Raw genomic sequence first — 18,642 nt, 5'->3', positions numbered from 1 at the left:
TTGCTTTGGCTATTCGGGGTCTTTGGTGTTTCCATATGAATTTTTGAACTATTTGTTCCAGTTTGCTGAAGAATGTTGTTGGTAATGTGATAGGAATTGCATCGAATCTGTATATTGCTTTGGGCTGGATGGCCATTTTGACGATATTAATTCTTCCTAGCCACGAGCATGGGATGAGTTTCCATCTGTTAGTGTCCCCTTTAATTTCTCTTAAGAGTGACTTGTAGTTTTCAGAGTATAAGTCTTTCACTTCTTTGGTTAGGTTTATTCCTAGGTATTTCATTTTTTTTGATGCAATTGTGAATGGAGTTGTTTTCCTGATTTCTCTTTCTGTTGGTTCATTGTTAGTGTATAGGAAAGCCACAGATTTCTGTGTGTTGATTTTGTATCCTGCAACTTTGCTGTATTCCGATATCAGTTCTAGTAGTTTTGGGGTGGAGTCTTTAGGGTTTTTTATGTACAGTATCATGTCATCTGCAAGTAGTGACAGTTTAACTTCTTCTTTACCAATCTGTATTCCTTGTATTTTTTTGTCTTGTCTGATTGCCGTGGCTAGGACCTCCAGTACTATGTTAAATAACAGTGGGGAGAGTGGGCATCCCTGTCTAGTTCCCGATCTCAGAGGAAATGCTTTCAGCTTCCCACTGTTCAATGTAATGTTGGCTGTGGGTTTATCATAGATGGCCTTTATTATGTTGAGGTACTTGCCCTCTATTCCCATTTTGCTGAGAGTTTTTATCATGAATGGATGTTGAACTTTGTCAAATGCTTTTTCAGCATCTATGGAGATGATCATGTGGTTTTTGTCTTTCTTTTTGTTGATGTGGTGGATGATGTTGATGGACTTTCGAATGTTGTACCATCCTTGCATCCCTGGGATGAATCCCACCTAGTCATGGTGTATGATCCTTTTGATGTATTTTTGAATTCGGTTTGCTAATATTTTGTTGAGTATTTTTGCATCTACGTTCATCAGGGATATTGGTCTGTAGTTTTCTTTTTTGGTGGGGTCTTTGCCTGGTTTTGGTGTTAGGGTGATGTTAGCTTCATAGCATGAGTTTGGGAGTATCCCCTCCTCCTCTATTTTTTGGAAAACTTTAAGGAGAATGGGTATTATGTCTTCCCTGTATGTCTGATAAAATTCCGAGGTAAATCCATCTGGCCCGGGGGTTTTGTTCTTTGGTAGTTTTTTGATTACCGCTTCAATTTCTTTGCTGGTAATTAGTCTGTTTAGATTTTCTGTTTCTTTCTGGATCAGTCTTGGAAGGTTGTATTTTTCTAGGAAGTTGTCCATTTCTCCTAGGTTTCCCAGCTTGTTAGCATATAGGTTTTCATAGTATTCTCTAATAATTCTTTGTATTTCTGTGGGGTCCGTCGTGATTTTTCCTTTCTCGTTACTGATACTGTTGATTTGTGTTGACTCTCTTTTCTTCTTAATAAGTCTGGCTAGAGGCTTATCTATTTTGTTTATTTTCTCGAAGAACCAGCTCTTGGTTTCATTGATTTTTGCTATTGTTTTATTCTTCTCAATTTTATTTATTTCTTCTCTGATCTTTATAATGTCCCTCCTTCTGCTGACCTTAGGCCTCATTTGTTCTTCTTTTTCCAATTTCGATAATTGTGACATTAGACCATTCATTTGGGATTGTTCTTCCTTTTTTAAATATGCTTGGATTGCTATATACTTTCCTCTTAAGACTGCTTTTGCTGCGTCCCACAGAAGCTGGGCTTTGTTTTGTTGTTGTCGTTTGTTTCCATATATTGCTGGATCTCCTTTTTGATTTGGTCATTGATCCATTGATTATTTAGGAGCGTGTTGTTAAGCCTCCATATGTTTGTGAGCCTTTTTGCTTTCTTTGTACAGTTTATTTCTAGTTTTATGCCTTTGTGGTCTGAAAAGTTGGTTGGTAGGATTTCCATCTTTTGGAATTTACTGAGGCTTTTTGTGGCCTAGTATGTGGTCTATTCTGGAGAATGTTCCATGTGCACTTGAGAAGAATGTATATCCTGTTGCTTTTGGATGTAGAGTTCTATAGATGTCTATTAGGTCCGTCTGCTCTACTGTGTTGTTCAGTGCTTCCGTGTCCTTACTTATTTTCTGCCCGGTGGATCTATCCTTTGGGGTGAGTGGTGTGTTGAAGTCTCCTAGAATGAATGCATTGCAGTCTGTTTCCCCCTTTAGTTCTGTTAGTATTTGTTTCACATATGCTGGGGCTCCTGTGTTGGGTGCATATATATTTAGAATGGTTATATCCTCTTGTTTGACTGAGCCCTTTATCATTATGTAGTGTCCTTCTTTATTTCTTGTTACTTTCTTTGGTTTGAAGTCTATTTTGTCTGATATTAGTACTGCAACCCCTGCTTTCTTCTCGTTGTTGTTTGGTTGAAATATGTTTTTCCATCCCTTGACTTTTAGTCTGTACATGTCTTTGGGTTTGAGGTGAGTTTCTTGTAAGCAGCATATAGATGGGTCTTGCTTTTTTATCCATTCTATTACTCTGTGTCTTTTGATTGGTGCGTTCAGCCCATTAACATTTAGGGTGACTATTGAAAGATATGTACTTATTGCCATTGCAGGCTTTAAATTCGTGGTTACCAAAGGTTGAAGGTTAGCCTCTTTAGTATCTTACTGCCTAACTTAGCTCACTTATTGAGCTGTTATATACACTGTCTGGAGATTCTTTTCTTCTCTCCCTTCTTGTTCCTCCTCCTCCATTCTTCATATGTTGGGTGTTTTGTTCTGTGCTCTTTCTAGGAGTGGTTGCATCTAGAGCAGTCCCTGTAAGATGTCCTGTAGAGGTGGTTTGTGGGAAGCAAATTCCCTCCGCTTTTGTTTGTCTGGGAATTGTTTAATCCCACCATCATATTTGAATGATAGTCGTGCTGGATACAGTATCCTTGGTTCAAGGCCCTTCTGTTTCATTGCATTAAATATATCATGCCATTCTCTTCTGGCCTGTAGGGTTTCTGTCGAGAAGTCTGATGTTAGCCTGATGGGTTTTCCTTTATAGGTGACCATTTTCTCTCTAGCTGCCTTTAAAACTCTTTCTTTGTCCTTGATCTTTGCCATTTTAATTATTATGTGTCTTGGTGTTGTCTTCCTTGGATCCTTTCTGTTGGGGGTTCTGTGTATTTCCGTGGTCTGTTCGATTATATCCTCCCCCAGTTTGGGGAAGTTTTCAGCAATTATTTCTTCCAAGATACTTTCCATCCCTTTTCCTCTCTCTTCTTCTGTTAGCCCTATAATACGGATATTGTTCCTTTTGGATTGGTCACACAGTTCTCTTAATATTGTTTCATTCCTGTAGATCCTTTTATCTCTCTCTATGTCAGCTTCTGTGCGTTCCTGTTCTCTGGTTTCAATTCCATCAATGGCCTCTTACATCCTTTCCATTCTTCTTATAAACCCTTCCAGAGTTTGTTTCATTTCTCCTTTCTGACATCTCACAATCTCCTTTCTGGCATCTGTGATCTCCCTCCGCACTTCATCCCATATCTCTTGCATATTTCTCTGCATCTCTGTCAGCATGTTTATGATTTTTATTTTGAATTATTTGTCAGGAAGACTGGTTAGGTCTGTCTCCTTCTCTGGTGTTGTCTCTGTGATCTTTGTCTGCCTGTAGTTTTGCCTTTTCATGGTGATAGGAATAGTCTGCAGAACTGGGACGAGTGACGGCTGGAAGGACTTCCTTTCTTGGTTTGTGGCCCTCCTCTCCTGGGAGAACAGCGACCTCTAGTGGCTTGTGCTGGGCAGCTGCGCGCAGACAGGGCTTCTGCTTCCTGCCCGGCTGCTATGGAGTTTATCTGTGCTGTTGCTGTGGGCGTGGCCTGGCTCGGGCAGCTGCTCCAAAGTGGTGGAGTCCCGTTGGTGGGGGAGCGGCTGGGAGGCTATTTATCTCTGTAAGGGGCCTCTGTGCTCCCTGCAGCCCAGGGGATTAGGGTGCCCAGAGATCCCCAGATTCCCTACTTCTGGATTAAGTGTCCTGCCCTGCCCCTTTAAGACTTCCAAAAAGCACCTGCCAAAACAAATCAATGACCACAAAAAAAAAAAAAAAAAAAAATTTTTTTAATTAAAAAAAAGCAAAAAAAACTGGCCGCTCGTTTTTCTTTATTCTCCAGCGCCAGCCTCAGGCCTCTGCTCACCGGTCTTGCTGCCCTGTTTCCCTAGTATTGGGGTCCCTATCCCTTTAAGACTTCCAAAAAGCGCTCGCCAAAACAAAACAGAAAAAAATAAAAAATAAAAAGTAAAAAAAAATGGCCCTCGCTTTTCTTGTGTCCTCCGGTACCCGCTCAATGTTATTGCTGCCCTGTTTCCCTAGTATCCAGGGCCCCCCGCACATGCACTGTGTCTGCACTCTGGCCCGGATGGCTGGGGATGGGTGTTCAGCAGTCCTGTGCTCCGTCTCCCTCCCGCTCTGCCTGCTCTTCTCCCGCCGGGAGCTGGGGGGAGGGGCGCTCGGGTCCCGCAGGGCCAGGGCTTGTATCTTACCCCCTTTACAAGGCACTGGGTTCTCGCAGGTGTGGATGTGGTCTGGGTGTTGTCCTGTGTCCTCTGGTCTTTATTCTAGGAGGAGTTGTCTTTGTTATATTTTCATAAATGTATGTGGTTTGGGGAGGAGAGTTCTGCTGCTCTACTCAGGCCGCCATCTTGGCTCCCTCTCTCTGTTCTACTTTCTTTACTGTGGTTTTATTACCTCTGGTGACAGCTTTTAAACCTTAGGAACACTTCCATCTATAGCAGTCCCTCTAAAATAGACTGTAGAGAGGGTTTGTGGGAGGTAAATTCTCTGTTTTTGCTTATCTGGAAATTGTTTAATCCCTCCTTCAAATTTAAATGATAATCTGGCCGGATAAAGTAATCTTGGTTCCAGGCCCTTCTGCTTCATGGCATTAAATACATCATGCCACTCCCTTCTGGCCTGTAAGGTTTCTGCTGAGAAGTCTGATGTTAGCCTGATGGGCTTTCCTTTGTGTGTGATCTTATTTCTGTCTCTGGCTGCTTTTAACAGTCTGTTCTTATCCTTGATCTTTCCCATTTTAATTACTATGTGTCTTGATGTTGTCTTCCTTGGGTCCCTTGCATTGGGAGATCTGTGGATCTCCATGGCCTGAGAGACTATGTCCTTCCCCAGATTGGGGAAGTTTTGAGCAACTATCTCCTCAAAGACACTTTCTATCCCTTTCTCTCTCTTCTCCTTCTGGTATCCCTATAATGCGAATATTGTTCCACTTGGATTGGTCACAGAGTTCTCTCAATATTTTTTCATTTTAGAGATCCTTTTTTCTCTCTGTGCCTCAGCTTCTTTGTATTCCTCTTCTCTAGTTTCTATTTCATTTATTGTGTCCTCCACCATATCCAACCTGCTTTTAATACCCTCCATCGTGCTCTTCGACGACTGTATCTACAACCTGAATTCATTCCTGAGTTCTTGGATGTCTTTCCGTACCTCCATTAGAATGTTGATGATTTTTATTTTGAACTCCCTTTCAGGAAGAGTCACGAGGTCCATATCATTTAAATCTTTCTCGGTAGTTGTATTAACAATTTTACTCTGGACAAGGTTCCTTTGGTGTTTCATGTTTGTATATGGCGCCCTCTAGTGTCCAGAAGCTCTATTCTGGAGCTGTTCAGCCCCTGAAGCAATGTTGGGGGTCGCAGGGGAGCGGTACTGGTGCCTGGGGGGAGGAAAGAGCTGTTCCCAGCCTCCCGGCTCCTGTGCCTGTCTCCACTGCCTGAGCCAGTGGGCCTGTCACACAGGTATAAGTTTTTGTCTCAGAGCAGCTGGATATGGATCCCTGCTCTCCACCAGCAGCCAGAATCCCAGTCTCCCCAGGAACTCTGCCTGTATTAACTTTCCAACCCGGTAGTCATGCGAGTCTCATGAAAGCACCATGAAATGTAGGTTTGTGCTCCCAGAGCAGATCTCCGGAGCTAGGTATTCAGCAGTCCCAGGCCTTCCACTCCCTCCCTGCTCTGTTTCTCTTCCTCCCACCGGTGAGCTGGGGTGGGGGAGGGGCTCGGGTCCTGCGGAGCCACAGCTCTGGTACGTTACCCCGTTCGCTGAGGTCTGCTCTTTTCTCCAGGTGTGTGCAGACTGAAGTCATCCTCTTTCCTGTTGCTCTGTCAGGATTAGTTGCGCCAATTAAATTTTCTAATTGTATCCAGTTTTAGGAGGAAGCCTCTCTCTCCTCTCATGCCGCCATCTTTAATCCCATCTCTTTAGGATTTTTTAATATACAATATCATGTCATCCACATCAGGGACAGTTTAACTTCTTCCTTGACAGTCTGAATGCCTTTTATTTCTTTGTGTTGTCTGATTGCTGTGACTAGGACCTCCATAACTATGTTGAATAAAAGTGGGGAAAGTGGGTATCCTTGTCTTATTCCCAATCTTAAAGGAAAAGCTTTCAGCTTCTCGCTGTTAAGTATAATGTTGGCTTTTGTTTGTCATATACGGCCTTTCCTATGTTGAGGTACTTGCCCTCTATACCATTTTGTTGAGAGTTTTTATCATGAATGGATGTTGAATTTAGTCAAATGCTTTTTCAGCATCTATGAAGATGATCATGTGGTTTTTGTCTTTCTTTTTGTTGATGTGGTGGATGATGTTGATGGAATTTTGAATGTTGCACCATCTTTGCATCCCTGGAATAAATCCTACTTGATCATGATGGATCATCTTTTTGATGTATTTTTGAATTTGGTTTGTTAATATTTTGTTGAGTATTTTTGCATCTATGTTCATCAGGGATATTGGTCTTTAATTTTATTTTTTTGTGCTGTCATTGCTTGGTTTTGGTAGTAGAGTAATGCTGGCCTCATAGAATGAGTTTGGGAGTATTCCCTCCTCTTCTACTTTTTGAAAAACTTTAAGGAGGATGGATATTAGGTCTTCACTAAATGTTTGATAAAATTCAGCAGTGAAACCACCTGGTCCAGGGATTTTGTTTTTAGGTAGTTTTTCGATTACCAGATCAATTTCCTTGCTGATAATTGGTCTATTCAGATTTTCTGTTTCTTCCTGGGTCAAACTTGGGAAGTTGTATTTTTCTCGAAAGTTGTCCATTTCTTCTACATTATCCAGTTTGTTAGCACATAATTTTTCATAGTTTTCTCTCATAATTCTTTGTATTTCTAAGGTGTCCATAGTGATTTTTCCTTTCTCATTTCTGATTCTATTTATGTGTGTAGACTCTTTTTTCTTGACAAGTCTCACAAGAGGTTTATCTATTTTGTTTATTTTCTCGAAGAACCAGCTTCTGCTTTCATTGATTCTATTGTTTTATTTTTCTTGATATTTTTATTTCTGCTCTACTATTTTTTATGTCCCTCCTTCTTCTGACTTTGGGCCTCATCTGTTCTTCTTTTTCTAGTTTCATTAATTGTGAGTTTAGACTGTTCATATGAGATTGTTCTTCTTTCCTGAGGTAGGCCTGTATTGCAATATACTTCTCTCTTAGCATGGCCTTTGCTGTATCCCACAGATTTTGCAGTGTTGAATTACTGTTGTCATTTGTCTCCATATAATGCTTGATCTCTGCTTTTATTTGGTCATTGATCCATTGATCATTTAGAAGCATGTTATTAAGCTTCCATGTGTTTCTGGGATTTTCATTTTCTTTGTGGAATTTATTTCTAGTTTCATACCTTTGTGGTCTGAGAAGCTAGTTGGTACGATTTCAATCTTTTTAAATTTACTGAGGCTCTTCTTGTGGCCTAGTATATGATCTATTCTTGAGAATGTTTCATGTGCACTTGAGAAGAATGTGTATCCTCTTGCTTTTAGATGGAGTTTTCTGTAGATGTCCGTTAGGTCCATCTGTTCTAATACATTGTTTGGTGCCTCTGTCTCCTTACTTACTTTCTGTCTGGTTGATTTGTCCTTTGGAGTGAGTGGTGTGTTGAAGTCTCCTAAAATGAATACATTGCATACTATTTCCCCCTGTAATTCTGTTAGTATTTGTTTCACTTATGTAGGTGATCCTGTGTTGGTTGCATAGCTATTTATAATAGGTATATCCTCTTGTTGGACTGACCCCTTTATCATTATGTCTCTTGTTACTTTCTTTGTTTTGAAATCTATTTTGTCTGATACAAGTACTGCAACTCCTGCTTTTTCCTCCATATTAGTTGCATGAAAATTTTTTCCGTCCCTTTACTTTCAGTCTGTGTATGTCTTTGGGTTTGAAGTGAGTCTCTTGTAGGCAGCATATAGACAGGTCTTGTTTTTTTATCCATTCAGGGACTCTGTGTCTTTTGATTGGTGCATTCAGATCATTTACATTTAGGGTGATTATCGATAGGTATGTACTTATTGCAATTTTAGGCTTTAGATTTGTGGTTACCAAAGGTTCAAGGATAATTCCCTTACTATCTAACAGTCTAATTTAACTCACTTTTTATGCTATTACAAACACAACCTAAAGGTTCTTCTTTTCCCACTTTTTTCTTCCTCCTCCATTCTTTATATGTTAGTTATCATATTCTGTACTCTTTGTCTATTCCTTGATTGACTTTGGGGGTATTTGATTTTGCATCTGCTTAGTAATTAATTGTTTACTTTTTTTATTGTGGTTTTATTTCCTCTGGTGACAGCTATTTAGCCTTAGGAACACTTCTGTCTATAGCAGTCACTCCAAAATGCACTGTGGAGGTGATTTGTGGGAGGTAAACTCCCCCAGCTTTTGCTTATCTGAAAATTGTTTAATCCCTTCTTCAAATTTAAATGATAATCTTACTGGGTAGAGTATTCTTGGTTCGAGGCCCTTCTGTTCATTGAAATAAATATATCATGCCACTCCCTTCTGGCCTGTAAGGTTTCTATTGAGAAGCCTAATGATAGCCTCATGGGTTTTCCTTTGTATGTAATCTTTTTTCTCTCTCTGGCTGCTTTTAATAGTCTGCCCTTATCCTTGATCTTTGCCATTTTAATTATTATATGTCTTGGTGTTGTCTTCCTTGGGTCCCTTGTGTTGGGAGATCTGTGCATCTCCATGGCCTGAGAAACTATGTCCTTCCCCAGATTGGGGAAGTTTTCAGCAATTACCTCCTCAGAGACACTTTCTATCCCTTTTTCTCTCTTCTTCTTCTTCTGGTACCCCTATAATGTGAATATTATTCCATTTGGATTGGTCACACTGTTCTCTCAGTCTTCTTTCATTCTTAGAGATCCTTTTTTCTCTCTGTGCCTCAGCTTCTTTGTATTCCTCTTCTCTAATTTCTATTCCATTTACCATCTCTTCTACTACATCTAACCTGCTTTTAAATCCCTCCATTGTATGTTTCATTTCAGATATGGAATTTCTTAATGATTGAATCTCTGTCCTAAATTTGTCCTTGAGTTCTTGAATATTTTTCTGTACCTCTATGAGCATGTTTATGATTTGTTTTTTGAATTCTCTTTCAAGAAGATTGGTGAGTTCAGTTTCATTTTTCCCTTTTTCTGGTGTTTGCGAGATTTTTGTTTCAACCAGGTTCCTTTGATGTTTCATATTTGTATGTGGCCCCCTCTGGTGCCCAGAAACTCTAGTCTCTGGAGCTTCTCAGCCCCTGGAGTGATGTCAGGGGTTGCAGGGGAGCAGCCCTGGTGCCTGGGGGGAGGAAAGAGCTTTTTCCTGCTTCCTGGCTGCTGTGCCTGTCTCCACTTTCAGAACCGGTGGGCAGAGCACACAGGTGTAAGCTTCTCTGCTTTGCGTCTGTAGCTGCCATAGGTGGGGCCTCCCTCTGGCTGGCTTGATGCCATGGCAGGGACTGCCATTTTGGACGCCGGTGCCAGCATGCCAGGAGGAAAATGCAGCAGAGTTTATATCACAGTGTGGGGCCTTGGAGCTGAGTAGCCAGCCAGGGGGATGGAGCACCTGAAGCTCCTGAAAGTTCCCAACCTGCTGGGCAGAGCGCACCCAGACAACCTTGTCTACCTATCCCTTCTCCTGCGCAACAAGCTCTGTGCAAACATCGCCCCTTCAGCAGACTTTTCGCTGCTAGGAAGCCTCTCAAACTGCCCTCTTTTCCTTTGTCTCAGAGCAGCCAGATGTGGATCCGTGTCCTCCACAAATGGCTGGAATCTCAGTCTCTCCATTTTTAGCTTTTAGCTTTCCAACCCCATTGATCTCCAGAGCACCATGCAATGTAGGTTTATGTTACCAAAGCAGATCTCCAGGTCTGGGTGTTCAGCAGTCCTAGGCTTCCACCCCCTGCCAGCTCCATTTCTTTTTCTCCTGTGGTGAGCTGTGGGGGGGAAAGGGCCTGGGTTCTGCCAGATCAAGGCTTTGGTATGTTACTCTGTTTTGTGAAGTCTGCTCTGTTCTCCAGGTGTATGCAGTCTGGCACAGCCTTCTTTCCTGTTGCTCTTTTAGGATTAGTTATATTAACTATATTTTCATATTATATGTGGTTTTGGGAGGAGTTTTCTGTCTCACCTTTCATGCTGCCATCTTGAATCCTCCCTCCATCTTTATGTTTTTAATGTCTAGAGCTTTCTAGGTTCCTGGTTCAGTATGGAGGTGGTTTATTACCACATATAAGGAAAAGTTAATGTTGTGAAAGCTACTTGAATAATAACTGTTGTGTCTACTTTCTTTCTCCTATAGATTCTAAAGTCTGTTTGTATTTTCTGTTTGCAGATTTAACCCAGAAACTGACTTCATTATAGAAATACCCACAGTTATATCAATGTTTGGGGAAAGGTAGTGGCAACAGGCAAAGGAAACACAGCTCTGACATCCTAGGGACAATGAGCCTGTTAAAGCCAAGTGGGCTGAAGGCCCCCACCAGGATCCTGAAGCCTGGAAGCACAGCCTTGAAGACCCCCACTGCTGGTAATGCTTTATGTTTTTCCTTAATAGCAGACACTTCAATCGCAAATCCTAAATGAAGGCTTCAACTTGAAATTTTCAAACAGACAATCTTAAAAAAGTTCACATTCTGAAAAATATTTGGAAAAGTTTTAATTAAGAGGTAGAATTCTGTATCTTAAAGTCTTAATCAAATGAGAGTTTACTTTTTTTTATAGGCTATCTTCTTTACCTCATTGATATTGTGTAAGGTGCTAAAATAGTTGTCAAGTAATTCACTATTTGATCCTTACAATGTTAGGGTTTTTCTGTTGTTTTTCTCCCCATGTGTCTTCCTGAGCCCATCTGGACCTTTCTTCTTGGGGTTTAGGAATGTGCAGAGAAAACAGAGACTAGTCTGGCTTCAAAGATTTGATGATGCTAACTGGTCTGAAGTTGGCCATGGTGTCAGTGGAGCAGGCAGTACAGTGGCCTGAGTATGGCTCATGAGGGAAACCTTTCCCCCCATTTTATAGATGAATCCATGTCCTTGATTATCTTCAGCAACCTATTCTTATCTGTTCTCCATCTCCTAATCCACTGTTCCAATTTACATACCATAATGATACCTAAAGTCTTCAAGAGAGACAGGAAAGAGGGCATCTGGTACTTGCTTTTATGGTCTTTTAATGTGACCTATACGGTACTAGATATCTGATGTTATCAGCCATTCTGGACAGTCAGGCGTCCACCATAAAATATTAAGTCCAATGTTATTTTTTCAAGTTCTTTCATAAACACATTCATTGATCTTCCAGGAGAGCAGAGATCTTTGTGCTTTTTTTCTCTGTTGGATCCCACCCACTACCTAGAACGTTGCATGACACATAACAGGAGCCCAGTAAATATTTGTTGACTGAGTGAAGAGCCCAAGTTATTTACATTTCATGTATCAAGACATTTTATGTTTTTATCAGAGAGCCATAGTAGATCTTAGATGAAAGGAGAGCATTACTGGTAAAGCAAAGGATTGTGATGAAATTGATTTATTTCAGGGCTGGTTAGTTTTGGGGTGATCAGTCAAAATTGGCATCCCCTATTCTTCCACTCAAAGTCCTTCCTCTTTTTATGATCCCTTCAAATGCCAGCCCTTCCATGAAGGCTTCCACTGTTATGTACACCCCTATTTTAGAATTGACTTGTTCACTTCTAACATTTTTCATGCATGCCCCAGGGATCATGAGTGACTCAACTTAGTTTCCCCAATAGTACTTGGCAAAGAAATAATTGCCAGTTCAAGCATTTTTTCAGAAATTCATGCTTGTAGCACCCTATGAAGAGTTGTTGATGTGCAGAGCTAGAACAGACTCTAAAAAACTGACTAGGCTGGGCCATCTTTGGCAGATTACCTGTTCTGAGAGCATCTACTCTCTTCTAAAAGAAAAAAGAAACCCTCTACAAATTGAAACTCCACAGTCTCCCTTTCTATGTAGGGTAAAAATGTTCAGCACCCCTTCGAGGCTTTCAAGACTACTCTGCTCCCAAAACTGAAGCAACAAAACAGGAGCAGACTCACAGACTCCTAAGAAGGGACTAGCGGTTACCAAAGGGGAGGGTGGGTGGACGGCAGGTGGGGAGGGAGGGAGAAGGGGATTGAGGGGTATTATGATTGGCACACATGGTGTGGTGGGGATCATGAGGAAGACAGTGTAGCACAGAGAAGGCAAATAGTGACACTGTGGTATCTTATTACACTGATGGGCAGTGACTGCAATGGGGCATGGGGGAGACACAATAATATGGGTGAATGTATTAACCATATTGTTTTTTCATGTGAAACTTTCTAAAGAGTGTATATCAATAATACCTTAATAAAAAAAAAAAAAGAGACTACACTGCTCCCCAGTCTTTGCATGGTTCACACTTTTTGTTGATCGGGCTTCAGGCCAGATGTTACCTCTTTCAGGAGTCATTCCCTGACTGCTCTGCCCAAAGGCACTGCCTTCTCCACAGCATTTAGACCACCTGAAGTTACTTGGTATGTCTCTTGACTGCCCACCTCCTCACTTCTAGACTCAGCTCTATGAGGGTGTGGACTGTGCTCTCTTGCTTTGTCCACTGTTGGAAAATAATGCTTGAAACTAGTCCTGGGTGGTAGGAACTAAAAAAGGGGGGAGCATGAGTAAATACATTATTTCATGTAATCCTCATTTTAAAAAAACAAGGGACATTACTTTTCCTTTAGAGATGAAGAAATTGAACTCAGAGAGATTGAGTTAACGTCTTAAGGTCATGATATGCCTAGTAAATGGTAATATGATTAAAAATGTGGGTTTGCTTTGAGAACTCATTCCAAATATTTAATAAATCCTTGCTTGATAAATGCATGAATGCATTTCCAGTGTTAAGCTCACACTTCTGGCAAAATTTAACTTCTGTCTTTCGCATAGGGTAGAGATTGCACAAAGTTGCCTTGCCTTAACAGGGAGTTTGGCCAGATGGTCTTTTTTTCCTTGCTGTATTTCTGTCTCTGCTAGCAAAGGCATAGGGTTCATTGGTAGTTTTGGAATAATGATGGTAGGGAATGCAGCACTGGATCCCCTCCTTCATCAAGCCTATTTGTGAATCTCTGTGGTTAAACAGTCTTGGTCTTCTCAGTTTTCACTAACAAGTCAAATGTGGGAAGAGAGTCCACCTCAGGGGATCTGAATGGGTATTTGCTCATGATGTGCAGGGTGGCGGGTGGCATGAAGGATGAAATCTGACCTATATGATGAATTCTGGAAAAAGGACTAATATTTTTTTCTTGTTTTGACTTCTTCCAATCTTAATTGCAAATAAAGATTGAATCTCACCAGCTCACTCAGTTTCAACAGCATTGAAAATGGTGGTGATGGATCAAGTACTTTTGCCTCCGTGTTAAAAAAAGAAGAAAAAAGAAAGAACAAAAGATAAACAGAACACCTTTAGAATAGTTGTGGCTATTCCTGTTGCTTTTGGCTTTCTCTAGTTTATTTTCCTTCAAGTTAGGAGTTGTCTGCTTGAATATGACACTGAATTTTCTCTCATCCTTTTTTCTGTTTTTTCTTGCAGCTCCAGTAGAAAAAACAATATCCAGTGAGAAAGCATCAAGCACTCCAACCTCTGAGACACAAGAAGAATTTGTGGATGACTTTCGTGTTGGGGAGCGAGTTTGGGTAAACGGGAATAAGCCTGGATTTATCCAATTTCTGGGAGAAACCCAGTTTGCACCAGGCCAGTGGGCTGGGATTGTTTTAGATGAACCTATAGGCAAGAATGATGGTTCAGTGGCAGGAGTCCGGTATTTCCAGTGTGAGCCTTTAAAAGGTATATTCACCCGACCTTCAAAGTTGACAAGGAAGGTTCAGGCAGCAGATGAAGCTAACGGCCTGCAGACGACTCACGCTTCCAGAGCCACTTCACCTCTGTCCACTTCTGCGGCCAGCATGGTGTCATCCTCCCCAGCCACCTCCTCAAATGTCCCCCATAAATCATCCCAGCCAACAGCAAAGGAACCTTCAGCTACATCACAGATCAGCAACCTTACAAAAACTGCCAGTGAATCTATCTCCAACCTCTCCGAGGCTGGCTCAATCAAGAAAGGGGAAAGAGAGCTCAAAATGGGAGACAGAGTATTGGTGAGTCCAGAAATCTCCTAAGATCATGGTGTTGAACTGAGATATAATCACTGATGAATGGTTGAAAGGCACATAAACAGGCTCAGAGTCCATTCTGGAGTGATGGATCAGTCATTTATAGAGAACTTAACCAGCTTTTCTAGTTGTTTAGTTTATGTGTAAACATGCAATTAGAAACTGGCTGTGGAGTTTGAGCACAGTATGAGCATAGGTTTGCAATGATAGCTTCCAGTTTTATCTACCAGTTTAACCAAAAGAATGTTGAGTTTACAACTAGTAAATATTAAGGTAACTTTACTTGACAAAACAATCTCTGAATTGGACTTAGACATGTTTATAAATTTTTTCCCATGGTTTTTAATTAATTTTTGCTTTAAGGATGGTGTGTAGGTTTTATAAGATCCTGCTTCCTTAAATGTCAGACATCTGGGAAAACTCAGACATCATGGGATGTTGTTTCAGAATTTCTGTGATTTTTAAATGATGAGGTTTAGATGTAGGAAGGGGAAGGAAATGTACAACAGTTTCTGTTTTACTAATAAGCAGGAAACACAACTTGGAAGGCCCACATGCTCTATATTCTAGAATCCCTGACTTTGTGACACAATGATTGATTTCTTCTTTGTTTTAAACAAGGGGCAGCATCGCAGTACTAAAAACACAAGCTGAGTCCAGCTTTGCCTTTGTGACCTCAGCAAGTTATTTAACTTCTTAGGTTCCTCATCTGTAAAAATGAGGTGATAAGAGAACTAACCTCATAGCATTGTTGTGAGGATTGAATTAGATAATGCTTGTTAAATTCTGAGCCGTGCCTGGTACACAGCAAACACTCAAGAAATAGTAGCTACTGTTCTCACTGGTGACAATTTAAAGCTTTATTATTTCACCCTTTCAACACATCAGTCAGTGTAGTTTAAGGCATGAAATTTGTTGGGAACCTTTAACCCTCTTCTTTTGGTTTCCTTATATCTATTCAGCAGCTGTAAAATTCCATCAGGCTTGATAGCTTATAACAATATACAGGGCCTTCTGGATTCATAATGCTACAGGACTAGGAGACAGAAGTCCTGGCTTCTAACTCTAAAGTCTGCCATGAACAACATGGGGGTTGGGGCACTGACGCCCCCTCACCCTTCTCTTGCAGCTGAAAACCGAGACTCCTAATAGCCTATAACTAGACTCCTAATAGCCTACTGTTGACTAGAAGCCTTACCAATAACAGAAACAGTTGATTGACACATATTTTGTATGTTCTATGTATTACATGCTGTATTCTTAAAATGAAGTAAGCTAGAGGGCAAAAAATGTTTTTTCACATTTTTGTAAATCACCAAAAAATTTTCCAATGTATTTATTGAAAAAAATGTGTATAAATGGGCCCATGCAGTTCAAACCCATGTTGTTCGAGGGTCAGCTATAATAGGAAAACACAAGTAGCTCTCAGCCCTTAGAGTGTGCCGTGTGTCTCATGCTGTGCTCCAACAATGTCCTGGGGTATATACCCTATGGAACTGGTGAGAAGCGAAGGGCTTCCAACCTGATGAGTGGTGTACCTGCAATTTAAGTTTAGGTGTTTTTACTCCAGAACCTGTTGTGTAGATCTGATGATTGATAGTTTGATTATAAAATTGGAAGTATTCTTTGTGATTTGGTTGTCTTGCAGATAAGGAAACTTAAGCCCAGAGAAATGAAGTGACTTCATGGCAGTGAATTCATGGCAGACTTTAGAGTTAGAAGCCAGGACTTCTGTCTCCCAATCCTGTAGCATCATGAATCCAGGAGGCCCCACATACCTGTGGGTGCCCTTTAATACCTGTTACCTTCAAGGGGTTCCTTCTGGATCCCTTAGTTTCAAGGTTAGTAGGTTCCCTCTTCCAATAATCATGAATTTCAAAGGCCACGGCTTTGAAAGCTGGAGTGTTCTAAAGAGCATTTCACTGCTATGCAGCTCAGCCCGTATCTTGTTTGTTCTGCTCATATTTACTTGCTATACCAGTTTTGAATGTGGCACAACTGCTCTTTTGTTCCAATAAGGGTTTTCTGATGCTTACCTTATTTTTCTCATTTTTGTGGTATATTGCTGCCATGAATGCCCTTAACATTTTTTTGTATGTGTATGTATATCTTACCTTCGTAGAAAAAAATTTATGGAGGTGGAGTTACTTGGACAAAGAGTATAGACACTTAATAAGGCTTGGTATATACTTACCTGGTAAGCTTTGGTTAGATGAGAAACTTGTTACCTTCATTCAGGAATGCTTTGTGGAGTAGACTGCAGGTTATATGCAATGCCATTGTAAGTGCTTAGCTGTAAACAACTTTCTTTCCCATTCGAGAAAGCACATGGCATACTTTCTAAACAGAAAGCGATCCATTCCCACCAACCAAAGTGAGAAACAATTAAGTAGTGTGCTGCTTGATTGCTAAACAGACAAAATGGCTAAAGTTGGCATGTTCAGCTCTTAATGAAAGTCTTCCATGAGGACGTCATGATTAAAGTGGACCTTGACTAGGAATTGGCCAGGTGGAAGTCAGTGGTGTGGAGAGAGGGAATGTTCTAGCTGAAGGAAGCAAGCTCCCTGAGATGGAAAGGAGTCGGCACCTCTGAGGAAGGTGCGTGAGGCTGTGGAAGATAAGACTTGTTTGCAAGGCGGGGTCTGCAGGCACTCCTGACCTGGGGCCTGTAAGGACCAATCGTGTTAAGGATTTTAATTTTTTACCTCGAGAGTGCTGGGAGTGATGTGATTGAATTGGTAGCTTGGAAATATCACTCTGGCTGCTTTGTAAAGAATGGATCAGAGGAGGATGAGAGTGGCTCTGGGGAGACTGTTCTTTGAAGAAGTTGGTTGTTGAAGGAAAGCACAGCAGTCAGACCAACACTGGAAGAGTTCGATCTAAGGAAGATTTTATTTTTTTAAAGATGGCAGAGTCCAGAGTATTTATATCCTGACTCAAATGACCTGGACTAGAGGAACAGGGGAAGATACAGTAGAGAGAGGGGAGCAGTGATGGAATGAGGTTCCTGGGAGGAGTTGGCACCACGAGTGCACAGGAGGTTGACTGGCCTTTGATTGAAGAGGGAGGGAGACTAACTACATCTTCAATGGAATATGGATGGAGAATCTGCAGATGCAGGTTGGTTTGTAGAGGCTTAAACGACATATTTCTAGGAAAATCCTAATTACATGTTCAAAAGTAGCATACTTGGAACAGAATTTAACTTGAGTCTGTGAGAGTCTTAAGTCTTCTAAGTGTGTTACTGGAGGTGATAAAATTAGTTACTCCCTTTGGTTAGTATTTCTAGAAGAAATTACAGGAGTACCTTAGAATCACAGCGTATTTTAGAGGGTCTTTTGAGATCACCAAATGCCTCTTTTTGCTTATTATCTAGAAGCCCAGAGAAGAACTGTGATTCACCTTAAGTCATGTAGCTATGAGGTATGTATGTACATGAGTCACTGTCCACTTGTTCACAGATCCTATCGTTTTTCTACTTTAACATGCTACTCTGTTTAACAGGAATCTTTTATTTTGAAATATGAAACATTTTTATTTTAAAAGGAATATATTAAGGAAATCAGATTTAAAAACATAGAATATTTTATATTGAATTTTCCTAATTAAAGAAAAATGGTGTTGATACCACAATCCTAATGAAACTAAGATGATTAATCATTGTTATGTGAGGATCAGTCTAGAACCTCCCAGTACTGCTCTCATGGTTCCTGCCATGTTTTTAACTAGTGCAGAGAGGGCCAGAGTGCAGCTTGCCTTCTCCACACGCCTCACCTATGTACCTGTACTCACCTATATACCTTGCTCTATTAACTTCACATCTTCCTCCCATTGCAGGAAGGCCAGGAAAGTGGATTCCTGCATTAGATACGGTGTTTAGCTAAATTATCTCTCTAAGATCCAAAGAGGAGCTCCTGAGATGTGATTGTATTAGGCACTCATGTCTTGAGGAAGGCAGGGTGTGGAGAGAAGCTCGCCCTTGTCACCTGACGCTCACAGTCACTATGGGATGAACTAGCTGTACAGTGAGTTGTGCTGATTTTGGTGATGCCTGGAACCTGGAAGAGGCTCTATCAGAGTTGCTTATAACAAACCCATCTGTGTCCCCACTGCTCCCAGGCCTCTGTGTGTTCCCATGTGTTCTCATTGAATAATTTGTGGATCTTAGTGAATAGTGCTTATCTGTCCCATGT

At 41.0% G+C, this 18,642-nt stretch overlaps 1 protein-coding gene across 12 annotated transcripts in view; it reads left to right on the top strand.

Moving 5' to 3' along the window:
* The window catches only part of CLIP1 (CAP-Gly domain containing linker protein 1), a 124,956-nt gene that overhangs the window by 39,859 nt on the left and 66,455 nt on the right, over positions 1-18,642 (top strand). For all 12 annotated transcript variants that reach the window (XM_057492507.1, XM_057492508.1, XM_057492506.1 and 9 more), the window contains exons 2-3: positions 10,626-10,820; positions 13,869-14,434. In XM_057492507.1, coding sequence (XP_057348490.1) covers positions 10,736-10,820; positions 13,869-14,434 — 651 coding nt within the window. In that variant the 5' untranslated portion in view covers positions 10,626-10,735. The remainder of the gene's footprint in view (positions 1-10,625; positions 10,821-13,868; positions 14,435-18,642) is intronic.

Source organism: Manis pentadactyla, chromosome 14 (genome assembly GCF_030020395.1).
Source record: "Manis pentadactyla isolate mManPen7 chromosome 14, mManPen7.hap1, whole genome shotgun sequence".
Classification (NCBI taxonomy): Eukaryota; Metazoa; Chordata; class Mammalia; order Pholidota; family Manidae; genus Manis; species Manis pentadactyla.
This window is presented reverse-complemented; position numbering and strand designations above follow the sequence as displayed.